Below are 19918 nucleotides of genomic sequence, written 5' to 3' on the forward strand. Positions count from 1 at the left end.
AGATTATCTGCCAATTTTATATATTTTCCATATCCCCATCTCTCCTTGATATGGAAAAATGAGGATTGGCACTTATTGTGAGCAATTTGAGTAAAGTATTTTCCGTGCATCTGGGTTCACTGGTGAAACATGAATGATCAAAGTTCAACATGTTGCATCAATTTCTTTTCACCTGGCAAAATGAGTGATTGTGCCAGTTTTTTAAACTTGTGTTTTTTGTAGTTACTTCCTGTGAGTCAAATGGTTATACAAAATATGAATAACAATTTCCAATTTTACTGTGAGGGAAATTACTTCAAAATTACAATCCTATATATATTTATATGATTTGGCTATATATCTGATATAGCATTTGTAGAGAAGATCTGGATTTTACTGTAGACACGCAACTAATTTATTAGGTTACTATAGTTATATAAGCAACTCCGTTTCTACTGTGTCAATATAAATGAAGACTATAATTCTAGAGAAATCATACAGAAGATTCTGTGAACTGTACTTGTTTTTTCCTCCAGAAAGGCACTAAGAATGTATAATGAATCATGAGTAAAATGGCACTATGGGTACATGAACAAACTAGAAAAACAAATCTTTTTTTAAAGATTGATTTCATTTTAAAATTCCAGGTAACAAAATTTTAAAGCAATCAAAAAATCAAATATCTTATTTTTTCTGGTAATTCATAAATTCTAAACATTTAAATATGAGTAAAATAAATTTTATGATGACTTTAAAAAGTATATCTTTTGATTAAGAAAAACTTTAAAGAATAATTTCAAGGCTAAACTGATTGCATCCTTCAATATCTACTTTAATTAGCTGACTGCCATTACTCACTTTACATTTCCTTTCACATCATATTGTACTCATCTTAAGTGGAATCAAAACTGTGGCATGCACTGACATTGACTTCATTAAATGCAACGTTTTGACATTTTTTGAAGGATTTTTAAATTTCATACTAATAAATGGAAGGGTTTTGAATTTCAATGGCTGAAAGGAAGTCAGATTTTTGTTATATGAATCCAGGGTAACTTCATTCATGGATCAAAAAAGACCTCTTGGGGCTTATGAAATCTTTATTATTTTCAAGCTACAAAAAAATAGTTTGGTAGAGAACTGGATAATAGGAAACACATTCTTCTGCGATCAATCCACTTTGGGGTGGTTTCCAGCTGTGAGACAGTCTCTCAAACTTAAAAGTTCTCCAAAGTTCTCCTTGGCCTGGAGCCCAATTTCACTTATAACAGAATATGACTGTGTAAAAAAAAAAAAAAACACATTACAAAATATGGCAATTTGTGTTACCTTGCTAAAAAGTTAATATGATTTATGACACTATTAAGGATTGTTAATGCTTCAAATAGTTAGATTTTAATGTTTAGAATTAGCACAATTTAAATTTTCACCTACTATTTTAGATTGTACTAGTTCTTATAGTCTGAGGAATATGTCCCTAAACTAAGATTTCTACTTTATTATGCTAAGTATGCCACATTGGAAAGGGCTGTTGGAGAAACATAATTTATACAGTTAGTGTATAAAATATTATTATAATAAGTTGTAATCATCATAACAGAAGTAATGAACTCTTTCTTTGTATAAAATAGTTTGCAATATTAAATGCATACATTACAATCATGAGAAATAAAAAATCATTAAAGTATACTGAATTTTGGTGAATTTTAATATCAAAAAGTTTACAAATGTCTACACTTAAAATTATTCAAAAATGAAATAATCATAAAGTGACTCCAAAAAATAAGTTTCCATTTGTAATTTTGCAATTCACCCATCACTAATAGGACAAGTCTACTAGTAATGATGATGACATCCATATATTATAATATCTTATTATCCAGTCTAGTTATCTAGTTCTTAACAGTCTTGTGAGAGGTAAAGATATAATTTATATTCCCTTACGACAGACTGCTCTGTGGCCATAAAATGTGGGAATTCTTGTTTAACATGACCTGTCTTCAAGCCAAGCCCATCTATTTGGAAAAAACCTTGAATCACCAATTTTATCACATGGTAAAAAGTTAAAATAGGCATTTACCATTACTTATAAATACAGTTCAAAATATTTATCCTAAAAGTGACAGTGCCAGTGGTGAATAAAACATCTTTATTTAGATGGGCTAATCAATTAAACTCTAAAAGAACAAGACTCTAACTGATTTATTTTAAAACTAATGAGGATGTTCTGAAATAAGTCATTAAAGTATACTAGATTTTTTTTCTTATGAAGCCTATAGGAATGACATTATAATTACCTAATCATACAATTGTATTAAAGCAAGGAACAATAAAACATTTCCTAAGGTGATTGCTTCTATGTATGTAGTTTCAATTACTATCTTCAAACTGACATGCAAATTTACACCTCCCGCTCTCACCTATTTTCCTGAGTTACAGATTTGCAACTGAGATTTGGATATCTCACAATAAGCATGCTCACAAATAAACTCAGTATCTCTCCTTTCAGATCCTTGCCTTTTCCTGGGTTTCCATCTCAGTGCAAATACGGACTCACCAATTCAGAAATTTACAAGACTAAATAAGACCCATCCCTTCTTCATATCGCACCTCTGACCAATCAGTAAACAAGTGTGATGGAGTTTTTATTTTATGTCTCTCTCTAGTCAATGCTATTAGTTCCTAATGCCTAATGATTTGACCTAACTCTATTCTCTCCCCACTTTCTAAGGACCTGGAATTTCCCCACAAGCTTCAATGCCTCCAGGCTTGCTGGTCCTCACTGCACCCCTTCAGTTTTCCATCCATTACCCACAGGCTGCCAGGAAACATTTCCAAAAGAGCAAATCTATTTATGTCATTTCTTTATTTAAAGTACGTCTGTTCTATAATTTCAGAATGGAGTGAATTCTGCTTATCCTGTATGTTTATCCCTTAACATTCAGACTTTTACTCCTCACACAAGCACCATCCATCCAAATCCTTGGTTGCTCTCTGAATATAAACAATTTGTTATAAATTTGCATATTTTTTACCATTAAAAAGTTTCTCCTTGTCCCTTTCACCTACTGACCTTACCCCCACTCTTCTGTTTTTAAGGTTTTGCTCATTTACTTCATTTGAGAAGACTTTTCTGACCTGCCAGTATCAGATTTCACCTCTATACTCTTACAGCATTTGCTTACTATCTACCTACATCATGGTGTTTTTCACTATGCACAGTAACTGTTTGTCGTCTTATTTGCTTGTATCAACTTATTTGCTTGTCTCATTTGCTTGTCTCATCTGTCTGTCTCAATTTACTGTAAGCTTTCTAAAAACAAGATTTATGCCTTTAAATTCTTTTTCATAAAAGCGACGTTTCATCAAAATGTTAAACAATGAAACCACATAATACTTTCCTGTTAACCAAAGCTCTTGAATTTTCCTGTATCTGTTGATATTATTATTACAGCACATATAATGAAAATATAACAACAAATGTGTTATGTTTTATAGTTCTCAAAGGCTTTCACATAACTCTTGGAAGCTACCAATGTTTTTTATATGTTGTGGATAAAGAAACAAAGTTTCACTGGTTAAATAATTTACCCAAACATATTCAGTTAATGTATGGTAAAACTGAGATTCAATCCAATTTGTTAGACTTCAAAGTCCAGACTTGTGGTTGGTCAAATGGAGTGATTTGGTTTGAATTCACAACTTAAACGCTTACTATTTGTTAATGGTAAGCAACTTTAGTACTCATGCAATTATCCCAAGTATTCAGGCACTGGGCTGAAATCATTTGCTCCATCACTCACATCAAGCAATAGTTCATCAGCAATAGTTCCTTAGACTAGTTATTTATTAAACGCTCAGTATGAAAGAGACATGGCCTTTATAGGAAGACAAACCCTGCTAAAAATCCTTTGGGGGAACATCTTAATTGCAACTACAGGCACACAGAATGAAGAACCATCATTATCCTTACTGAGCAGTTTTACAGACAGACAAGCTGAGTAGGGCCAACCTTTTTTTTTCCATAGGAGTACATCTCCAAATTCTTGAGTAGGTACCAATAAAAAAGATGATCAGCAGAGGGGAAATACTTTATACTTTCTTAACAGCTCCTGTGTTGTCAGAATCTTCAACCGTATCAAAAGAGTTATAAAACAAACTTTCTGGGTGGGAGAAAACTAAGCCAACTTTAAAGTCCAGTGCCCTATTGAAATGTACTTTTCTCCATTTCCCCTGAGCGTCAACATAAGATCTCATCTAGCCAACGTAAGTCAGGTGTTGTTTTCACTGAATTTTATTTTTAAAGAAGTATGCAAAATGTTAGAGAAGATGGGTCCTTAACTATTAGTGTTTTCTATGTAATGTAATAATACAGGTACATATACATGTATGTATAGATTTGTGTATATACCCTCTCTAAAATAGACTATTAGAGAGAAAATAACCTTAGTTATTATTATATTTATTCCTCATCATTTTAGAGATAATACAAATAAAGCCCAGAGAAATTAACTGGCTTGCCTAATGTGCCTCAATCAATGATCATTATGCCATTTAATAAACATTGTTCCCTATCTTTAATAAATATGTGCTCTATTGGAAAGTATACTGGCTCCAGTTTCAGCAGCAGTAAGGTTTAATTTTCCCAATATCATATTTGCAGGTTTCCAAATTAACACTACATACGTTTATATCCCTTCAGCTTCATATAAATTTTAGGATGAAAAAATATATCATATTCTCTCTGGAAGGAAATCTTTGCTCATCATGGTGTGTCACAGGATTCCACCCCAAGCTCCCCGCATGCTTAGTGCCAGTTCTTTCTGGATTAGCAGCTGCTATGAGCAAACACATAGCAGTGAGGCTGAGTAACTTGGCACAGTTAAAAGAGATCAAGTTTGGTTTTAATTTAAAGAATAATTTGATTCAGTAATGTTATTTAAACAAATGTAAAAGCGCTCACAAAAACTCGCATGCAGTAAATGATCAAAGCTGTGGTTATTTAGGTTTTTATTTGCTAAAAATATCAAGATAACATTTTTAGCAAAAATTTCATTCTTAGTTTCATAACTCTGGAGTAAGGGGCCCTAAAAAAAAATTCAGTTTCTATCCTTTGCCAGAAATAAGTATATTTGGTTTCCTTTTGGAAAATTTTGTCTTTTAGCTTTAAATCAATCTGGATTTAAGGTAAGGAGTTTCAGTTACTAATACTAAAAAACAAAATTAAATAATTGGATCAGAAAAAAAAGTCCTTATTTTCCTGTCTTATGTTATTTTATTATTATAATATTTTAAATAATAATGTGTCTAAAATAATCAGAAATTTGGAAATTACATTTTTGTTATTTTCATACTTTGAATATTTAACTACATTCTTTATAAAATAAAGGAGCACTTCTATTTCTGGTAAGGCAGAGTATATTATTACCCTATTGCTGCGATTTCAAATAGCCACAAACTTAATGGCTTAAAAACAACACAAATTAATTTTTTACAGTTCTGGAGGTCAGAAGTCTGAAATGGGCCTCACTGTTCTAAAATCAAGGTGTTGGCAGGGCTGTGTTCCTTTTTGGTGGCACTAAGGGAGAATTTGTTTCTTTGCTTTTTCCAGCTTCTAGAGGCTGCCCGCATTCTTTGGCTCATGGCCCTCTTCCGTCTTCATAGCAGTAATAGTGAGTCCTTCTCAGATCACCTCACTCTGACTCTCTCGCCTCCCTCTTCCATTTCTGAAAACACTTATGATGACATGGGACCCACCTGGACAATGTAGGATGATCTCCACATCTCAAGGTCGCTGATTTGCAACCTTAACATATTCAAAGGTATGGGAATTAAAGCATGGACATATTTGGGGGACCATTATTCTGCTTCCAACACAAGGTAAACAACTCTGCTGCTGAAAGCAAAACCAAAAATGCTAAATTAAAAAAAAATTATCAGAGGTCGGGCGCGGTGGCTCAAGCCTGTAATCCCAGCACTTTGGGAGGCCGAGACGGGTGGATCACGAGGTCAGGAGATCGAGACCATCCTGGCGAACACAGTGTAACCCCGTCTCTACTAAAACTACAAAAAACTAGCCGGGCGAGGTGGCGGGTGCCTGTAGTCCCAGCTACTCGGGAGGCTGAGGCAGGAGAATGGCGTAAACCCGGGAGGCGGAGCTGCAGTGAGCTGAGATCTGGCCACTGCACTCCAGCCTGGGCAACAGAGAGAGACTCCATCTCAAAAAAAAAAAAAAAAAAAAAAAAAATTATCAGAAGAACTGAAAAGCTAACTAGAGAATTATAGAGCCCCAAATCCAAATAGATATGGGAACTCATATAGTGCAAAAACTACTTTTTGGCTGAGGACATCTGTCCTTTAGTAGAGGTGACTTTTTTTACATTTTCACTTAGAAAAATAAGTGAAAATCCAGGAAACATGTCAGGTTGGGAATCTAACAGAAAACCCTCCCCGTATTAATCTGGAACCTCAAATGATCCTATCCCACCTTTCTAAAACCAAGTTAGTACAAAGTTTCTTAGGCCTGAGCAGAGGTGGTAAAAAAGAAAAAGAAAAAAAAAATTCAAGAGGCTGCAATCACAAACCAATCCTTGCTCAGATGTGCAGCCAAATTTACATCAGTTAGGTGGACCAAACATCTGGTCTGGTAAAACCTCCATCTGCCTGACCAAAGCAAACACAAATTTCCTCTGGAGGAAGTCACCATCATTCTATGCCTTAATATATCGCTGTATAAATTTAAAAAAATCAGGGACTAATACAAAATAGGAGGTAATACATTTCACAAGAAAACAAAGAATTTGAGTAAGAACACACACAAACAGTAGAAAATAGAAACTTATCTGTTGAAATTATCAGATACATATTCTAAAATAATTCCACTGGCTATATTTAAATAAACAAAAGATAATTTGAATATATTTTTAGGCAAAATCATGTTAAAAGTGATATATTTTAAGAAGGCAGAGATGCTAGTAATAAAAATTACAATAACTAAAACCAAAACTAAATGGATGGGTTTAATATCAGATTATAAAACCAAACTAGATACACTTGAAGAAAGCATGTGTGAGCTGTTATGAAACTCTCCAAATGCATCACTGGAAGACAAAAATAGATGAAAAATGAAAAAGAGAACGAGAGGGGGAGAGAGAGAGAGAAAGAGAAACAAACTTAAGAGACATGGAAGAGATCATTGAGAGAGTGTAACAAACATGTAATTAGAGTCCCAAAAGGAAAAAGAAAGATAATTGGGTAGAGGCAATATTAGAAGAGTAGAAGGTTGAAAGTCTTCTAGGACTGATATAAAAATATCATTTCATAGCTTCAAGAAGCCAGATGAATTCCAAGCATGATAGATAAAAAGAAAGCCTAAGTACATAATATTAAAACAACAAAACACTAAAGACAAAAAGGAAATGTTTTAAGTTGCCAGAACAAGGGGAAAATAAAAGGCAAGTTTCCTTTGAATAATTGAGTGTTGGAATGAGAGCTGACCTCTCCTCTCAAGGCCATCATGGAAATCACAGGACAATCAAATATATCTTTGATATATTTGACAAAATATATCAAATTGACAAAACAGCTGTCAATTTAGAATTCTATACCCAGTGCATGGCGGGGGTGGTGGGGGGAGGTTGCCAAGGGAAGGGACGGGACTCTGGGGGGAATCTTTCGAGAATAAAGTTATGAATCAAAATCAAACTAGTTTAAGATGAACAAAATCTGAAGACTTTACTGCTATCAGACACTCACTAAAAGGTTTTTTTTTTTTTTTTTTTTTTTTTTTTTTTTAAGACAGAGTCTTGCTCTGTTACCCAGGCTGGAGTGCCGTGGCAATGATGTCTGCTCACTGCAACCTCTGCCTCCCGGGCTCAGGAGCCTCCTGAGTAGCTGGGACCACAGCTAAACACCACCATACCCAGTTAATTTTTATATTTTTAGTAGAGACAGAGTTTTGCCATGTTGTCCAGGCTGGTCTCAAACTCCCAAACTCAAGCAATCCACCCACCTCGGCCTCCCAAAGTGCTGAGATTACAGACATGAGCCACCACTTGCAGCCAAGAATTTCTGAATAACGAATTTCATCAGAAGAAAAGTCATCTAAATAGAAGGTCAGAGATAAGAAACAAGGCAGAAAAAGACACTGGAAATACAATACATGGACATATCTATGAAAACAAGTTTTAAGTGCACAAAGAAAACTCTTTTGATGTTTTATAGCAATAAAGGCATGTTTCTCACTGATCCCCTGCAGTAAAAGTTTTCTTAGGAAAAATAACATCTTCCATCATTGACTTTCTATTAACTATATTCCACATACAATGCTAAACATTTTACAGTCACTATCCATAGTCCTGTCAGGGAGCTAATATTAAACTCATTTACAAATGAGGAACTAGAACAGAAGTTTATTTTGCTGTTTAAGTATTCAAAGATTCTAAAACTACTAAGTACTTTGGCCCACATTCAGTCTTCTGTCTGTTTCAAAAACCCACATGTTAACAGCTAGGTTTCCTGAAAAGGATGGGCAATTTTTACCAGCAGATGTGCTTGTATTTTGCAGAGTCAAAGGATTTCAGGTTCTGGCAAACACTAAATCTGATTCAGTAAAAAAACTGCTTCATGAACTCAAACAGAAAGGAGAGAGATAAGAGGAGATAGAGTAAACTCATAGTAATATAAAACGGTTTCCCCTCATCCACCGGAAGTTTCATTCCAAGACCTCCAGTGGATGCCTAAAACCATGGATCATACCAAACCATATATACACTCTATTTTTCCTACACATACATGCCTATGATAAAGTTTAATTTATAATTAGACATAGTAAAATATTAATAACAATAACTAATAATAGCATAGTACAATTATAACAATGTACTGTAATAAAAATTATGCGAATGGGGTCTCTCTCTCTCTCTCTCTCAGAATACCTTGCTGTACTATACTCCCTTCTGCTTGTGTTGATGTGAGATGAGAAGATGCCTACTTGATGGATGAAGTGAGGCAAATGGCATAGGTGATGTAGTATTAGGCTAATATTGAACTTCTGAAGATTTGTCAGAAGGATTAGCTGCTTTCCGGTGATCCCGGATCATCAAGCCATGGCAGTGTTGATGGTTGGATGTCAGGAGCAGATAATGTTGATAACTGATGGGCAGGTAGCATATATAGCATGGATCAGTTGGACAAAAAGGTAATTTACATCCTGGGTGAGACTGGGCAGGAGGGTGTGAGATTTCATCAGACTACTAATAATGGTGCACAATTTAAAACTCATGAATTGATTATTTCTAGAATTTTTCATTTAATGTTTTTGCAGCACAGTTGATCATGGTAACTGAAACCACAGAAGGCAAAGCTGTAGATAAGATGGGACTACGGTAATGATACAACTGAGTCATATATATACTTTGTTCAGTAACAGGAAAATAGGACAAAAAAACCTTGGTATATATGTATGTTTAAAGTTTATAAATGTTGATTTTATATACCTTATTCTTAAATTAAGACTAGGAAAACAGTTGTATTGTACTCTAAATCACATTCTAGTCTTAAAAGTTTAACCGGATTTTTCTCACATTTAGGGTAATCTGAAGTTTTTAGTTCATTCAAACATTGAATGATAATTATTTAAGTTGAAAAATGTTATTTATGACATATCAAAAAATATTCAAAAACATATAAAATAATAGTGATGTGGGTAGGGCCTCTCTAAAGATGTCCAAGCCCTAATCCCTGGAACCTGTGAGTATATTACTTTATATGACTTTGGGACTTTGCAGATATAATTATGCTTATGAATCTTAAGATAGGCAGATCATCCTAAATTATCTAGGTAGACCCAATCTTATCAATTGAGCCATCAAAAACAGTGAACTTTCTCTTGCTAGAGGGAGAAGAGAAGAAAAAATGTGGCAGAAGGGAAAATCAGAGATTACAAAAGTGAGAAGGATTTGGCATATCATTGCTAGCTCTAACCTGTAGGGACCCTAATGTAAGGACTGAAGTGAAGTGTTTTGGAGATAATACTAATCTTCAGCTGATAGCCAGCAAGAAAAATGGGAACCTAAGTCCTATAAGCAGAAGGAACTGGATTCAGTCCACAGCCACAATGAACTTGGAGTGAACTTTGATTTTACCCTTGTGAAACCTGGAGTGGAGAAATTAGATTAGTCAAGCTTGACATACAAAGACTTCTGGAACATAGAGGTATGAAGTAATGAATTTGTGTTATTGCAATGTACTAAGTTTGTGGTAAATTGTTATGGAAATAATAGAAAACGAATACATATGGCAAAACTTTTAAGTATAATTGAGATGAAAATGAAGATACAAGTAAAACTTATTTGGATATTTGCTGCATATTATTTATTTATTTTATTTTATTTATTTATTTATTTTTGAGACAGAATCTCACCCTGTTGCCAGGCTGGAGTGCAATGGTGTGATCTAGGCTCACTGCAACCTCCGACTCCCTGGTTCCAGCGATTCTCGTGCCTCAGCCTCCTGAGTAGCTGGGATTACAGGCATATGCCACCATGTCCAACTAATTTTTGTATTTTTAGTAGAGACAGGGTTTTACCATGTTGGCCAGGATGATCTCGATCTCCTGACCTTGTGATCTGCCCACCTCGGCCTCCCACAGGCATGAGCCACCACGCCAAGTCATTTGCTGCATATTTAACCCTGAAGTTTTCAGCAACAGAGACAAACAGAAAAATAAGTTCTAGTTGTAAAATTAATAGACATCTACATACATGAGAGAGATAAATGAGTTACTCTGGTTGCATAACTATATGTGTTAATGAGATAAGAGGAAAAGTCTCTATTATAAAGAGGACCACAGCAGTGAACAGTGTCCTCAATCACATTCACAGATTAAAGAGAAAAAGCATTTATTCCACCATATTTTATAAATTTCCTAATTGTAGGTCAACTCCACAATGACTAATCAATTTAGTAAATGTTAAAAATACAAGACTACTCTAATATCTACTATTTTGATTATCTAGGGAAATAATTTCTAAATGATGTTTTAAGAAGCAGTATCTTTGAGAGATATTATTAGAGGTAATATTATCAAGCAGAACAGCAGGCACTGGTTTCCAATGCCAGGGAATGATTCTAACTACATAAAGGATAGCAAAGATCATCAAGATGGCAGCCACTGGAAATAGAAGTCCCAACACTTGTGCCCATTGTATCTTGGTATTGGAGTTGCCGAGGGAAAACAAAACACAGTAATGGAGAGGATAGAACACTTTAATTTACATATTGAAGAGACAAGGCAACATCAGCTCCAAGAGTGTGCGTCAGTCCCCCATAACCAGCAGGTTCCTCTCCCACCCCACATCTACTGCAGCTGATGTAGAGAAATTGGCTTACATGCGCCCCTCTTCTGCCACAGTAGAGGAACTCCACACTCCCTGCTATTGGTGTCTGAAATACAGAAAACTGGGGGCCCAGTTGAGGACCACTGACTCAGAACAAAGTATTCATTGAGTCTGAAACAAAGATCTTCTCAGTCAAGGTGATAAACCTGGCACAGGCTGTGTGGGCTCTTTATCTTTTGATAAGGAACTGTTACAGGCCCTAGGTTCATCCTTGATTGGCAAAGAAGGGGTCAGAAGACCTCTCGTACAAGACTGCCTTTCCCAACAAATATACACACACACACAAAAGTTCATTAGTCAGATAACTAAGCAAAGGAGATAATAATAAAGTAGATATTTTACTGTAAAATAAGTTAAAGACTTTAACAAGCTAATGTATTTAGTAACTTTTCCACTCTCACTGTAGCAGTGTAATGTTTAGTGAAATATCCAAGAAAAAGAAGTTACAAAGTATATTTCAGTGTAACTGAATAAATAATCCAACTTTATAGGTTAACTGGCTATTAAATAACATACATTTAAATTATTTGATTATTTTAGACAGTATGTAGATGTCCTAACCCACTCTGCCAATGGCACTCTGATTTCATGGTAATCAAATCAAACTGTCTTCAAAGAAAGAGAATATTCAGCTTTTTGCTCTCTATAACTGGCAGGATGAACATAAGCAAAAGGAAATTCATCAAGCATATCCACATGTGGCATTGTTATTAAAAAGTCAGTATTTTAAAAAGACTTCCAGTTTACAACTGTATTTTCCCTTGATTAATCAAGTGAATCTTCTTTGTGATTCCTATTTTCAAAGTGGTAACGTTGACTTTCAATTTTGTAAATTCTGTCATTATTTCATACAAATCAGGGAAACATTTCAGTACATTGGGGATCAGTATTAACTTGCTTTAGTTTAAGATTATTTTTATGGTAACTGTTGGTTTGCATTATATCTAACGTATATAAGGTATGAATTTATGACTCGGAAAAGTAGTCAATTCCATAATCCCAAGACACTGTAAAAGCTTCTTTGAATGTAACCTGACCATTGTCAGATGTCTAGATGAAACCAGATGCTTATATTTAGTGTTGGAGCATAAAAATAAACGTGGACTAGAATAAATCATGATAGAGTAATCCAGCTTGCTTTATTAAATCAGGAGTGGGGATAGGCAAAGAAGGTCAAATTACACTCACGTAGTTGGGTACGATATCACCTCGTAATAAGAGAAGTGTCCTAACCTATTGGTTTGTCTAAAATTTCTTACCATTTTAAACACCTTTTAAATCCCCTTATGATCTTATTGGAGTGAACATGAACACATTATTATTATAACTACCAATGGTAAAATAAAATATCCCAGAAGACTTTCGTTTATTCATTACTTTCCAAAGAGATTCAGAAGTGATTTGATTCAAGTGTCTGTTATAAGAAGTAGTAGAAAACAATTTGTCACACAATAAGACAATGGTAGTATTCAATGAATGACATCACTGCATAAATTCCACTAGAAGAGATATTGAAAGGTTTATGTTTTTTGTCTCATATATATATATATATGACATATATATATATATATATTCTTTGAGAGTGAATCTTGCTCTGTCACCCAAGCTGGAGTGCAGTGGCACAATCTTGGCTCACTGCAACCTCTGCTTCCGGGGTTCAAGAGAGTCTCCTGCCTCAGCCTCCCAAGTATCTGGAATTACAGGCATGCACCACAATGCCTGGCTAATTTTCGTATTTTTAGTAGAGACAGGTTTCACCTTGTTGGCCAGGCTGGTCTCGAATTCCTGACCTCAAGTGATCCACCCGCCTCAGCCTCACAATGTGCTGGGATTACAAGCGAGAACCACTGTGTCCATCCTATACTTTTAAAAGATTACGAAGTCTTGGCATTATTCTTTATATGAGTTCTATTCTGATAAAAGGTCATCAATATCAGATTTCTGCTGAAAAAGATACTCTGCTTGAATATAGTGTATCACTCAAAATGGCATTATTTAAATGGATCAGTTTAAAGATAAAAATGCCTTACTGATCTTGAAATCCTAATCCACATGGTCAAATAAGCTGATATGATTGACTCAGACAAAGTTCACAAGCTAGTGTCAGAAGATGATCCTTGAGCATATAGAAATTAAATATTATGAAATTAAGGAAAATGTGCAAGATCTAATACTCTTCCAGCCTTAACAGAAGAACATCATGAGGTTTATCTGTAGGATCCATTTATGAGGAAATTTTATCATAATTGAATCTTTTAATTTAATTAAAATGTTTTTAAACATATGGGCTAGAATTATATTCTACATTGGCTCAATTTTTTTTCTTTCTTTGTTTTTATCAATCCTCTTTAACAAGTTGCCAAATAGGCTTTTTAGCTAAATAGCATTTTTAAAAACTCTAAAATCAGGCTTCTTGATGCCGTCCACAAAATTCTCTCTAATGCTTTTCTAATTGCAACACTTGATTGGCTTTTTCTTGTGATGAATCTTACTTGATCATTCTTATGGTGATAATCACTGACATCTTGAAATGATCTCTCTTTGTCTTCTCTGATCCCTCCTTCCTTATTCTAAAATTGATTATTACCAAAATCTTTCATCAGTTTCTTTTTTCCTCCTCCCATTTCTCTACTAGCCTCATTCCGTTCTACCTTTGTCTTATTTCTATTTTTCAAAAGTTGATTGCTAATGCCTCAGCATAGGTTTTATTTTTCTGTAATGGCAATCTTGGCAACCAATCCCTGCAAAAAAGCTACTAAAAAAGTGAGACAAAATAATGTTAAAATATGGTTGAGGGAAATTAGTGATGTTAGTGTGGAATTACCAGAGTAGGAAATGGGAAAGGACAAAATCCAGGGAGGTGAGTTCAACATTAATGACTATTTTGTTCTCATGGAGTTTATCAACTGAAAGAGGCTAGAACAAAATCAGTCTAAAGCCTTTCAAAAGAGAGGCCCTCATAAAACAACCCTGAATTTGGACTGGGGATACAAAGAGATGTACTCTAGGATAGGGATAGGAAATAAGTAAACAAAGCTTTGCATGCTCTGAAACTTAGTCTTGAGACATTATGGAGAAAAAGTCTTATGTGTCAGAGTTGAATTACAGCTACCTGAATTGCTAGAAATTTTGGCAATGGTAATTTAAAATTCTCCTTGGGGGAAAGTGACATTTTCCCAAGACTCAAACTTATTTCTGTGAATTACCCTTTAAATTTAACATCCATTGCACAATCAAAGATCACCAGAAACACACACACACAAAGGTTCCATCAGTGAGGAGTAAGAAAAATGACAGGCAATGGAATAGACTCACTTCCAACTCAAAATTGGAATTATTTGGCATAGATTATTATTATATGTCTTTAATATTTTTAAGGAGATATATGCCAAGCTTTAATTTGAGAAAAAGAAGGCAGTATACAGTTACATAAAAGATTTGGAAAAGGATTATCTAGATAGTATAAAACAAAAATACAATGTATCCTAATGAAACTGAAGAAAGTCAAAAGCAAATTTTCACAGTAGCCACAGAGAAGCCATATTATAGTCACCACTTCTTATTTCTGGATCCTTTCCCAATGTTTCTCATGCCAAATTCTGTAAGAGTTTAGAAATTTTTCTACTACACACTCTAAATTGATTATGATTAAGTTTATAAAAAGTGAAAAAATAACTTCTGATTTCTCAACTCTCCTTCATTCATGCATTAAAAGATTCACATGGCATCTTCATAATTGGGGAAGAATAAAAAGGAGTATTAAATATAAACTTAGAGTTTATTTTCTGAATGATTAGAATTTCAGAGAAGCTCAACATATTTGTTTATCCTGTCTTTCCTGGGATATGAGCTGACAACCATCATTAAATGAGATGATAGATATCACAGAATGTTATGTATGTCTTAATAAATGGATGGATACAAACGAAGTTGAAAGTATCTACAAATTAGGGAAATAAATTATTTTCTTTCTAAACAGGGACCTCAAGTTGAAACAACTATGTTTAACATAACTTTCAAATATATGTTACATTTGAGTTATATAACTTTAGTTTTTTAAAACAATGAAGTTTAACTGTTGTGTGACTTGTACAAGTTAAGTGTTTCAGCAAATTGTCTGAAATACTTTGTAAGGAAACTCTCTCTCACTCCCAACCACCTACTCACCCTGTTCTAGCAATAGACAGAGAGAGATAGAAACAATTTTTGAGAGGACTATTTGATACAAGTTTTTTGTTTGTTTGTTTGTTTTGCAATTGTGAAGTTCTAAAGCTCTAAAATCCAACTATTTTTGTTGCTATTGCAGTTCTTAACTGAATTGACCATAAACTTAACTGGAATTAATAGAATGCCATTTCTATTCTTCTTTTAGACAATTCAGGGTGAACATTCATATACTTTTCTGCTATATACACACACATACATACATACATACATACATACATACATACATATATAGATAGATAGTTGGACAAAGACGAGCTGCCACAAACCCCAAAGGGGTGTTCTATAATATATTATGTATGCACTTTTCTAAAACTCTAAAATATATCCAATTCCAAACACTTCTGGCACTACAGGTTTCTGAGTGAAATATTTTCTTGTACTAAACAATAGTGAGAATCTATTGGTGACAAAAGTTTGTAAGTAAATCATCACCTTCAAATAAGAACAGATATATCCCCAAATTAACATATAATAAGAATGGAGTGCTTGAAAATGTTTTTGAGGGGAGTAGAGCCAGAAGGAAATGGGAAGATAAAAAGGATACTCATCTCTATAGTTAGCATTTGTAGATAAGACAGTTTGCTCAAAGTTTTGAATATAATAGTGCAAGATTTAAACATTTATAAAAGACATATATGATGGCTACATCTAGAAGATGACATCTACCCAACAAAAATCAAATTTAAATTTTAATACAAAAAAGAAACACAAAAAGAGTGTTCAGAGGTTCTTTCAATAGATTCTTCTGTAACTTGAACTCACAAAGATTTCAAAAATATGACTAGATTGATTATTATTCCCCATAGACTAGTGAATTGTCGATTTTTCTATACCAGACTCACTCTTCAGAGCCCTAAATCTTGAGATATGATAATGAAAAATTAGAGGTCTATTTAATGCATTTTTTTCTTACTGGGTTTTTGAGAAATAAAAATTCATTAAAAATGAAAATAAACTAAGGAAAAGAGGATAGGCTTTTTTTTTTTATTTTGTTAGATGCCAGCCAAGAATGCTGGCATGCACAGGTAGTGTCAGCTACTCAGGAGGCTGAGGTAACAGAATTGCTTGAGCCCAGGGATTCAAGTTCAGCTTGGGCAACATAGTGAGACTCGCATCTCTGAAAAAAATTAAATTTTAGATAAAATTTTGGAAAAGAATCTAATTACTAGAAGATAATTTACTTCCTTGTTAAAGATAAATATATAATATAATGTAATATAATATGAGAAATACCAAGTTATATATCATCAGACACCACTTAAAAAACCAAAAGCCTAAGTAAACTTGATAGAAAACTGGAAGATATATGCCATACCAATTGGAAAAGAATTGGGATCCAAGGGGGCGAAAAGAATAAAAGAAGTTACCAAAACTGAGGAGTTCATATATATATATAAAATATATAATATGTGTTTTATATATATATACACACACACATATATGTGTGTATATATAAAAAACACATATATATCACAAAATTATCAAAACTCTTTCTTGATACAGTAAAAAAGTGTACTTACATGTGACACATAACACAAAATTATAAAAAATATATATATACACATATATGTGACACATAACACAAAATTATCAAAACTCTTTCTTGATACCGGAAAAATATATATACACATATATGTGTTATACATATATACATATATGTGATATACATATATATGTTATAGATATATGTGTGTGTGTATATATATAAAACACACAAATTTTTTTTTCCTATATCGAGAAAGGAAAGAGTAGGTCATATGTACACAACTGTGGTCATCTTGAGTGACTAAGGGAAAGAAATTAGACTATCTAATGTTTAAGCCTAAAGATAAGTGCAATCCTTGGAGTGATAAGACTTCTTTTTAATTTCCAATATAAAGAGATGATAAGCGAATGATCTTGTTTTTCATAGTACAGAAGAAGAGCAAGATAGTTTTGTTTATTGAATAATCACCATGAACAGTTACAATTTGCCCTAAGAAAACATTTCCAATAGTCAGAGATAAATTAATTCTCACTCTTCATGTTTTTGTTTGTATATTTATATTTTTGTTGTTGTTGTTAATACATTGATATAAAAGAACTGGAGGAAGCCAGACAAAGAAAAAAATAACCAGCATAGAGAAATCCCATCACCTTCCTTTCAAGGAGGATAAAAGAGAAAGTGTGAGGAGAAATACAGTGTATACAATATAAATATGTCACATGGTGATGGTAGGAGGGATACTGTCAAAATTATACTTATCATTTGAGTTTTGTCTTATAATATCATGCTACAGAAGACTGCTAAAATTTTATCTAGGTAGGTCACTAAAACACTCCCAATTTCTTATAATATTTAGACAGAAACTAACACGCTGATTCTCATATGATTCCAAGCTGTCTTCCGAGCTTGCAGTACATGACTTTTGCCAGAGCAAAGGGCTGTGTGATGGAAAAGGCTGCCTCCCGACTCTGGGCTTTAGAGCAGCTTTGCAGCTCTTAACAAGGAAAGACTCGTGGTATTGTGCTAGATGAAAAATTTCATGATTTTCTAATCATTTTTAAATTGTGAAATTATCCAAACAGACGGGATGCTGCCAAATCGTGTTTCTTTGCTTTCAGTTTGTTTTAACTGCAAGCAAGGGCTTCAAAAGTGAATGTTCTTGCTACTACCTCAGAGTAAGTCTAATTTAAAACTCAAGCTTGCTGCAGACATTTCTATTTTGAAACTGTGGCTTTCTCTAAAATTGTAATTTGTATTAAAGTGCATATATATGTAATTGCTCTATATACTACCATATGTTGCTGTAACAATGTATTAGATATATAAGTATAGTAAAATAAGTACTTGAATCCGATGTTTCCATCAGACAATCGTGAATATTACTCCAGAGCAGCAACCCAACACTCAGCTACTACAAACTGGCCTTCAGACCACGCTCTGCTCACTCATTCTCACAAAGAGGCAGTAATAATAATGGTGTGTGCCATAGCTGAGGCAAAAATCTGCATCAGTACCTCAGACTTTTAATGTCGGTATTAGGCAACCCTGTCCCTACATGTCTTCCTCCCAGTCCTATAAGTTTCAGATCCCAAGGTCAGCTCTCCTAGTTGCTGATGGTCTGTCTTTTAAAGCGCCCATCTTGGGTTATTCCTACAATTACAGTAGGATCTTTCAAAGTATTTTCTTTATAAGCTTTGGCTTCTTGTTCTTGTTTAGACGTCTTGAAGTGCCTTCTTGATTTCTCTTTTTTTCTCTGGCTTCAGATCCCTACATGGCCAGAGGCCGCCTTTCTTCTCCCCCTCACCTCCCTCACTCCTGAGGTCTGTCATCTAATGCAGTGGTCCCCAACCTTTCTGACACCAGGAACAGGTTTCATGGAAGGCAAGTTTCCCACAGATGTAGGGGGTGTCGGGGAGAAGTTACGGTTTCAGGAAGACACTGTTCCATCTCAGATCATCAGGCATTAGATTCTCATAAGGACTGCACAATCTAGATTCCTCTGATGTGCATTTCACAATAGGGTTTGAGCTCCCATAAGAATCTAATGTCAACATTAATCTGACAGGAGGCAGAACCCAGGCAGTAATGCTTATTTGCTGGCTGCTCACCTCCTGCTGTGTGGTCTGGTTCTCAACAGGCCACCAACCAGTCCATGGTCTGGGAGTTGGGGACCCCAGCTCTAGTGAATCTCTGTAGGCCACTCCCAACCAAAGTAAAACTAAAAATTAAAAAAAAAGAATTTTGAGATAAAAAAATTCAAATACCTAACATTTGTAACATGCTTTGAAAATCCCCTCAGGAAGCCCTGTAATTGTTTCTTACTGATAAGTAACATTTGAATAAAAAGAACTTTGTTTATTATACCTGATTTTAATTTCACTTCTTGAGAAATAAATAATGGATATATAGATTTGGTTTTATGCAGTCACATTTAAAATATATATCCAAAATAAAATACATTACATATCTGCATTGTGACTTTACTTGGAAGGTATGAGAAGTTAATAAATAGTATTCACTGTATCAAATATGTACTTTCACACATATCTACATAATTATATATTAGCATTTCTACATTTAATAATTTCATATGTAAAATTTAATATGCTTTATTATCTGCAATAATTTAATCAGTGAGAGTCCAAGGGCATGTCAGATTAAGATTAGCCTTAAAAACCTTATTTTTAATTATTTTTCCTTGTTTTTTAAAATAAACTTCTCTCACAAAATTTACATCCAAGCTAATCTGGTAAAGAATAAAACATTACACACCTATACATGCACACATAAAAAGACACTATTTCAACAGCACATCAGGCCTTTAAAA

General features: G+C 34.1%; 1 protein-coding gene across 4 annotated transcripts in view; it reads right to left on the reverse strand.

Moving 5' to 3' along the window:
* The window catches only part of AGMO (alkylglycerol monooxygenase), a 355530-nt gene that overhangs the window by 103016 nt on the left and 232596 nt on the right, over positions 1-19918 (reverse strand). For 2 of the 4 annotated variants that reach the window (XM_021935974.2, XM_017956886.3), the window contains one exon: positions 927-1257. The exons of the other annotated variants lie outside the window; for them this stretch is intronic. In XM_021935974.2, coding sequence (XP_021791666.2) covers positions 1150-1257 — 108 coding nt within the window. In that variant the 3' untranslated portion in view covers positions 927-1149. Of the gene's footprint in view, positions 1-926; positions 1258-19918 lie in introns of those variants that run through there. 4 annotated transcript variants of the gene reach the window in all.

This window comes from Papio anubis, chromosome 4 (assembly GCF_008728515.1).
Source record: "Papio anubis isolate 15944 chromosome 4, Panubis1.0, whole genome shotgun sequence".
Lineage (NCBI taxonomy): Eukaryota > Metazoa > Chordata > Mammalia > Primates > Cercopithecidae > Papio > Papio anubis.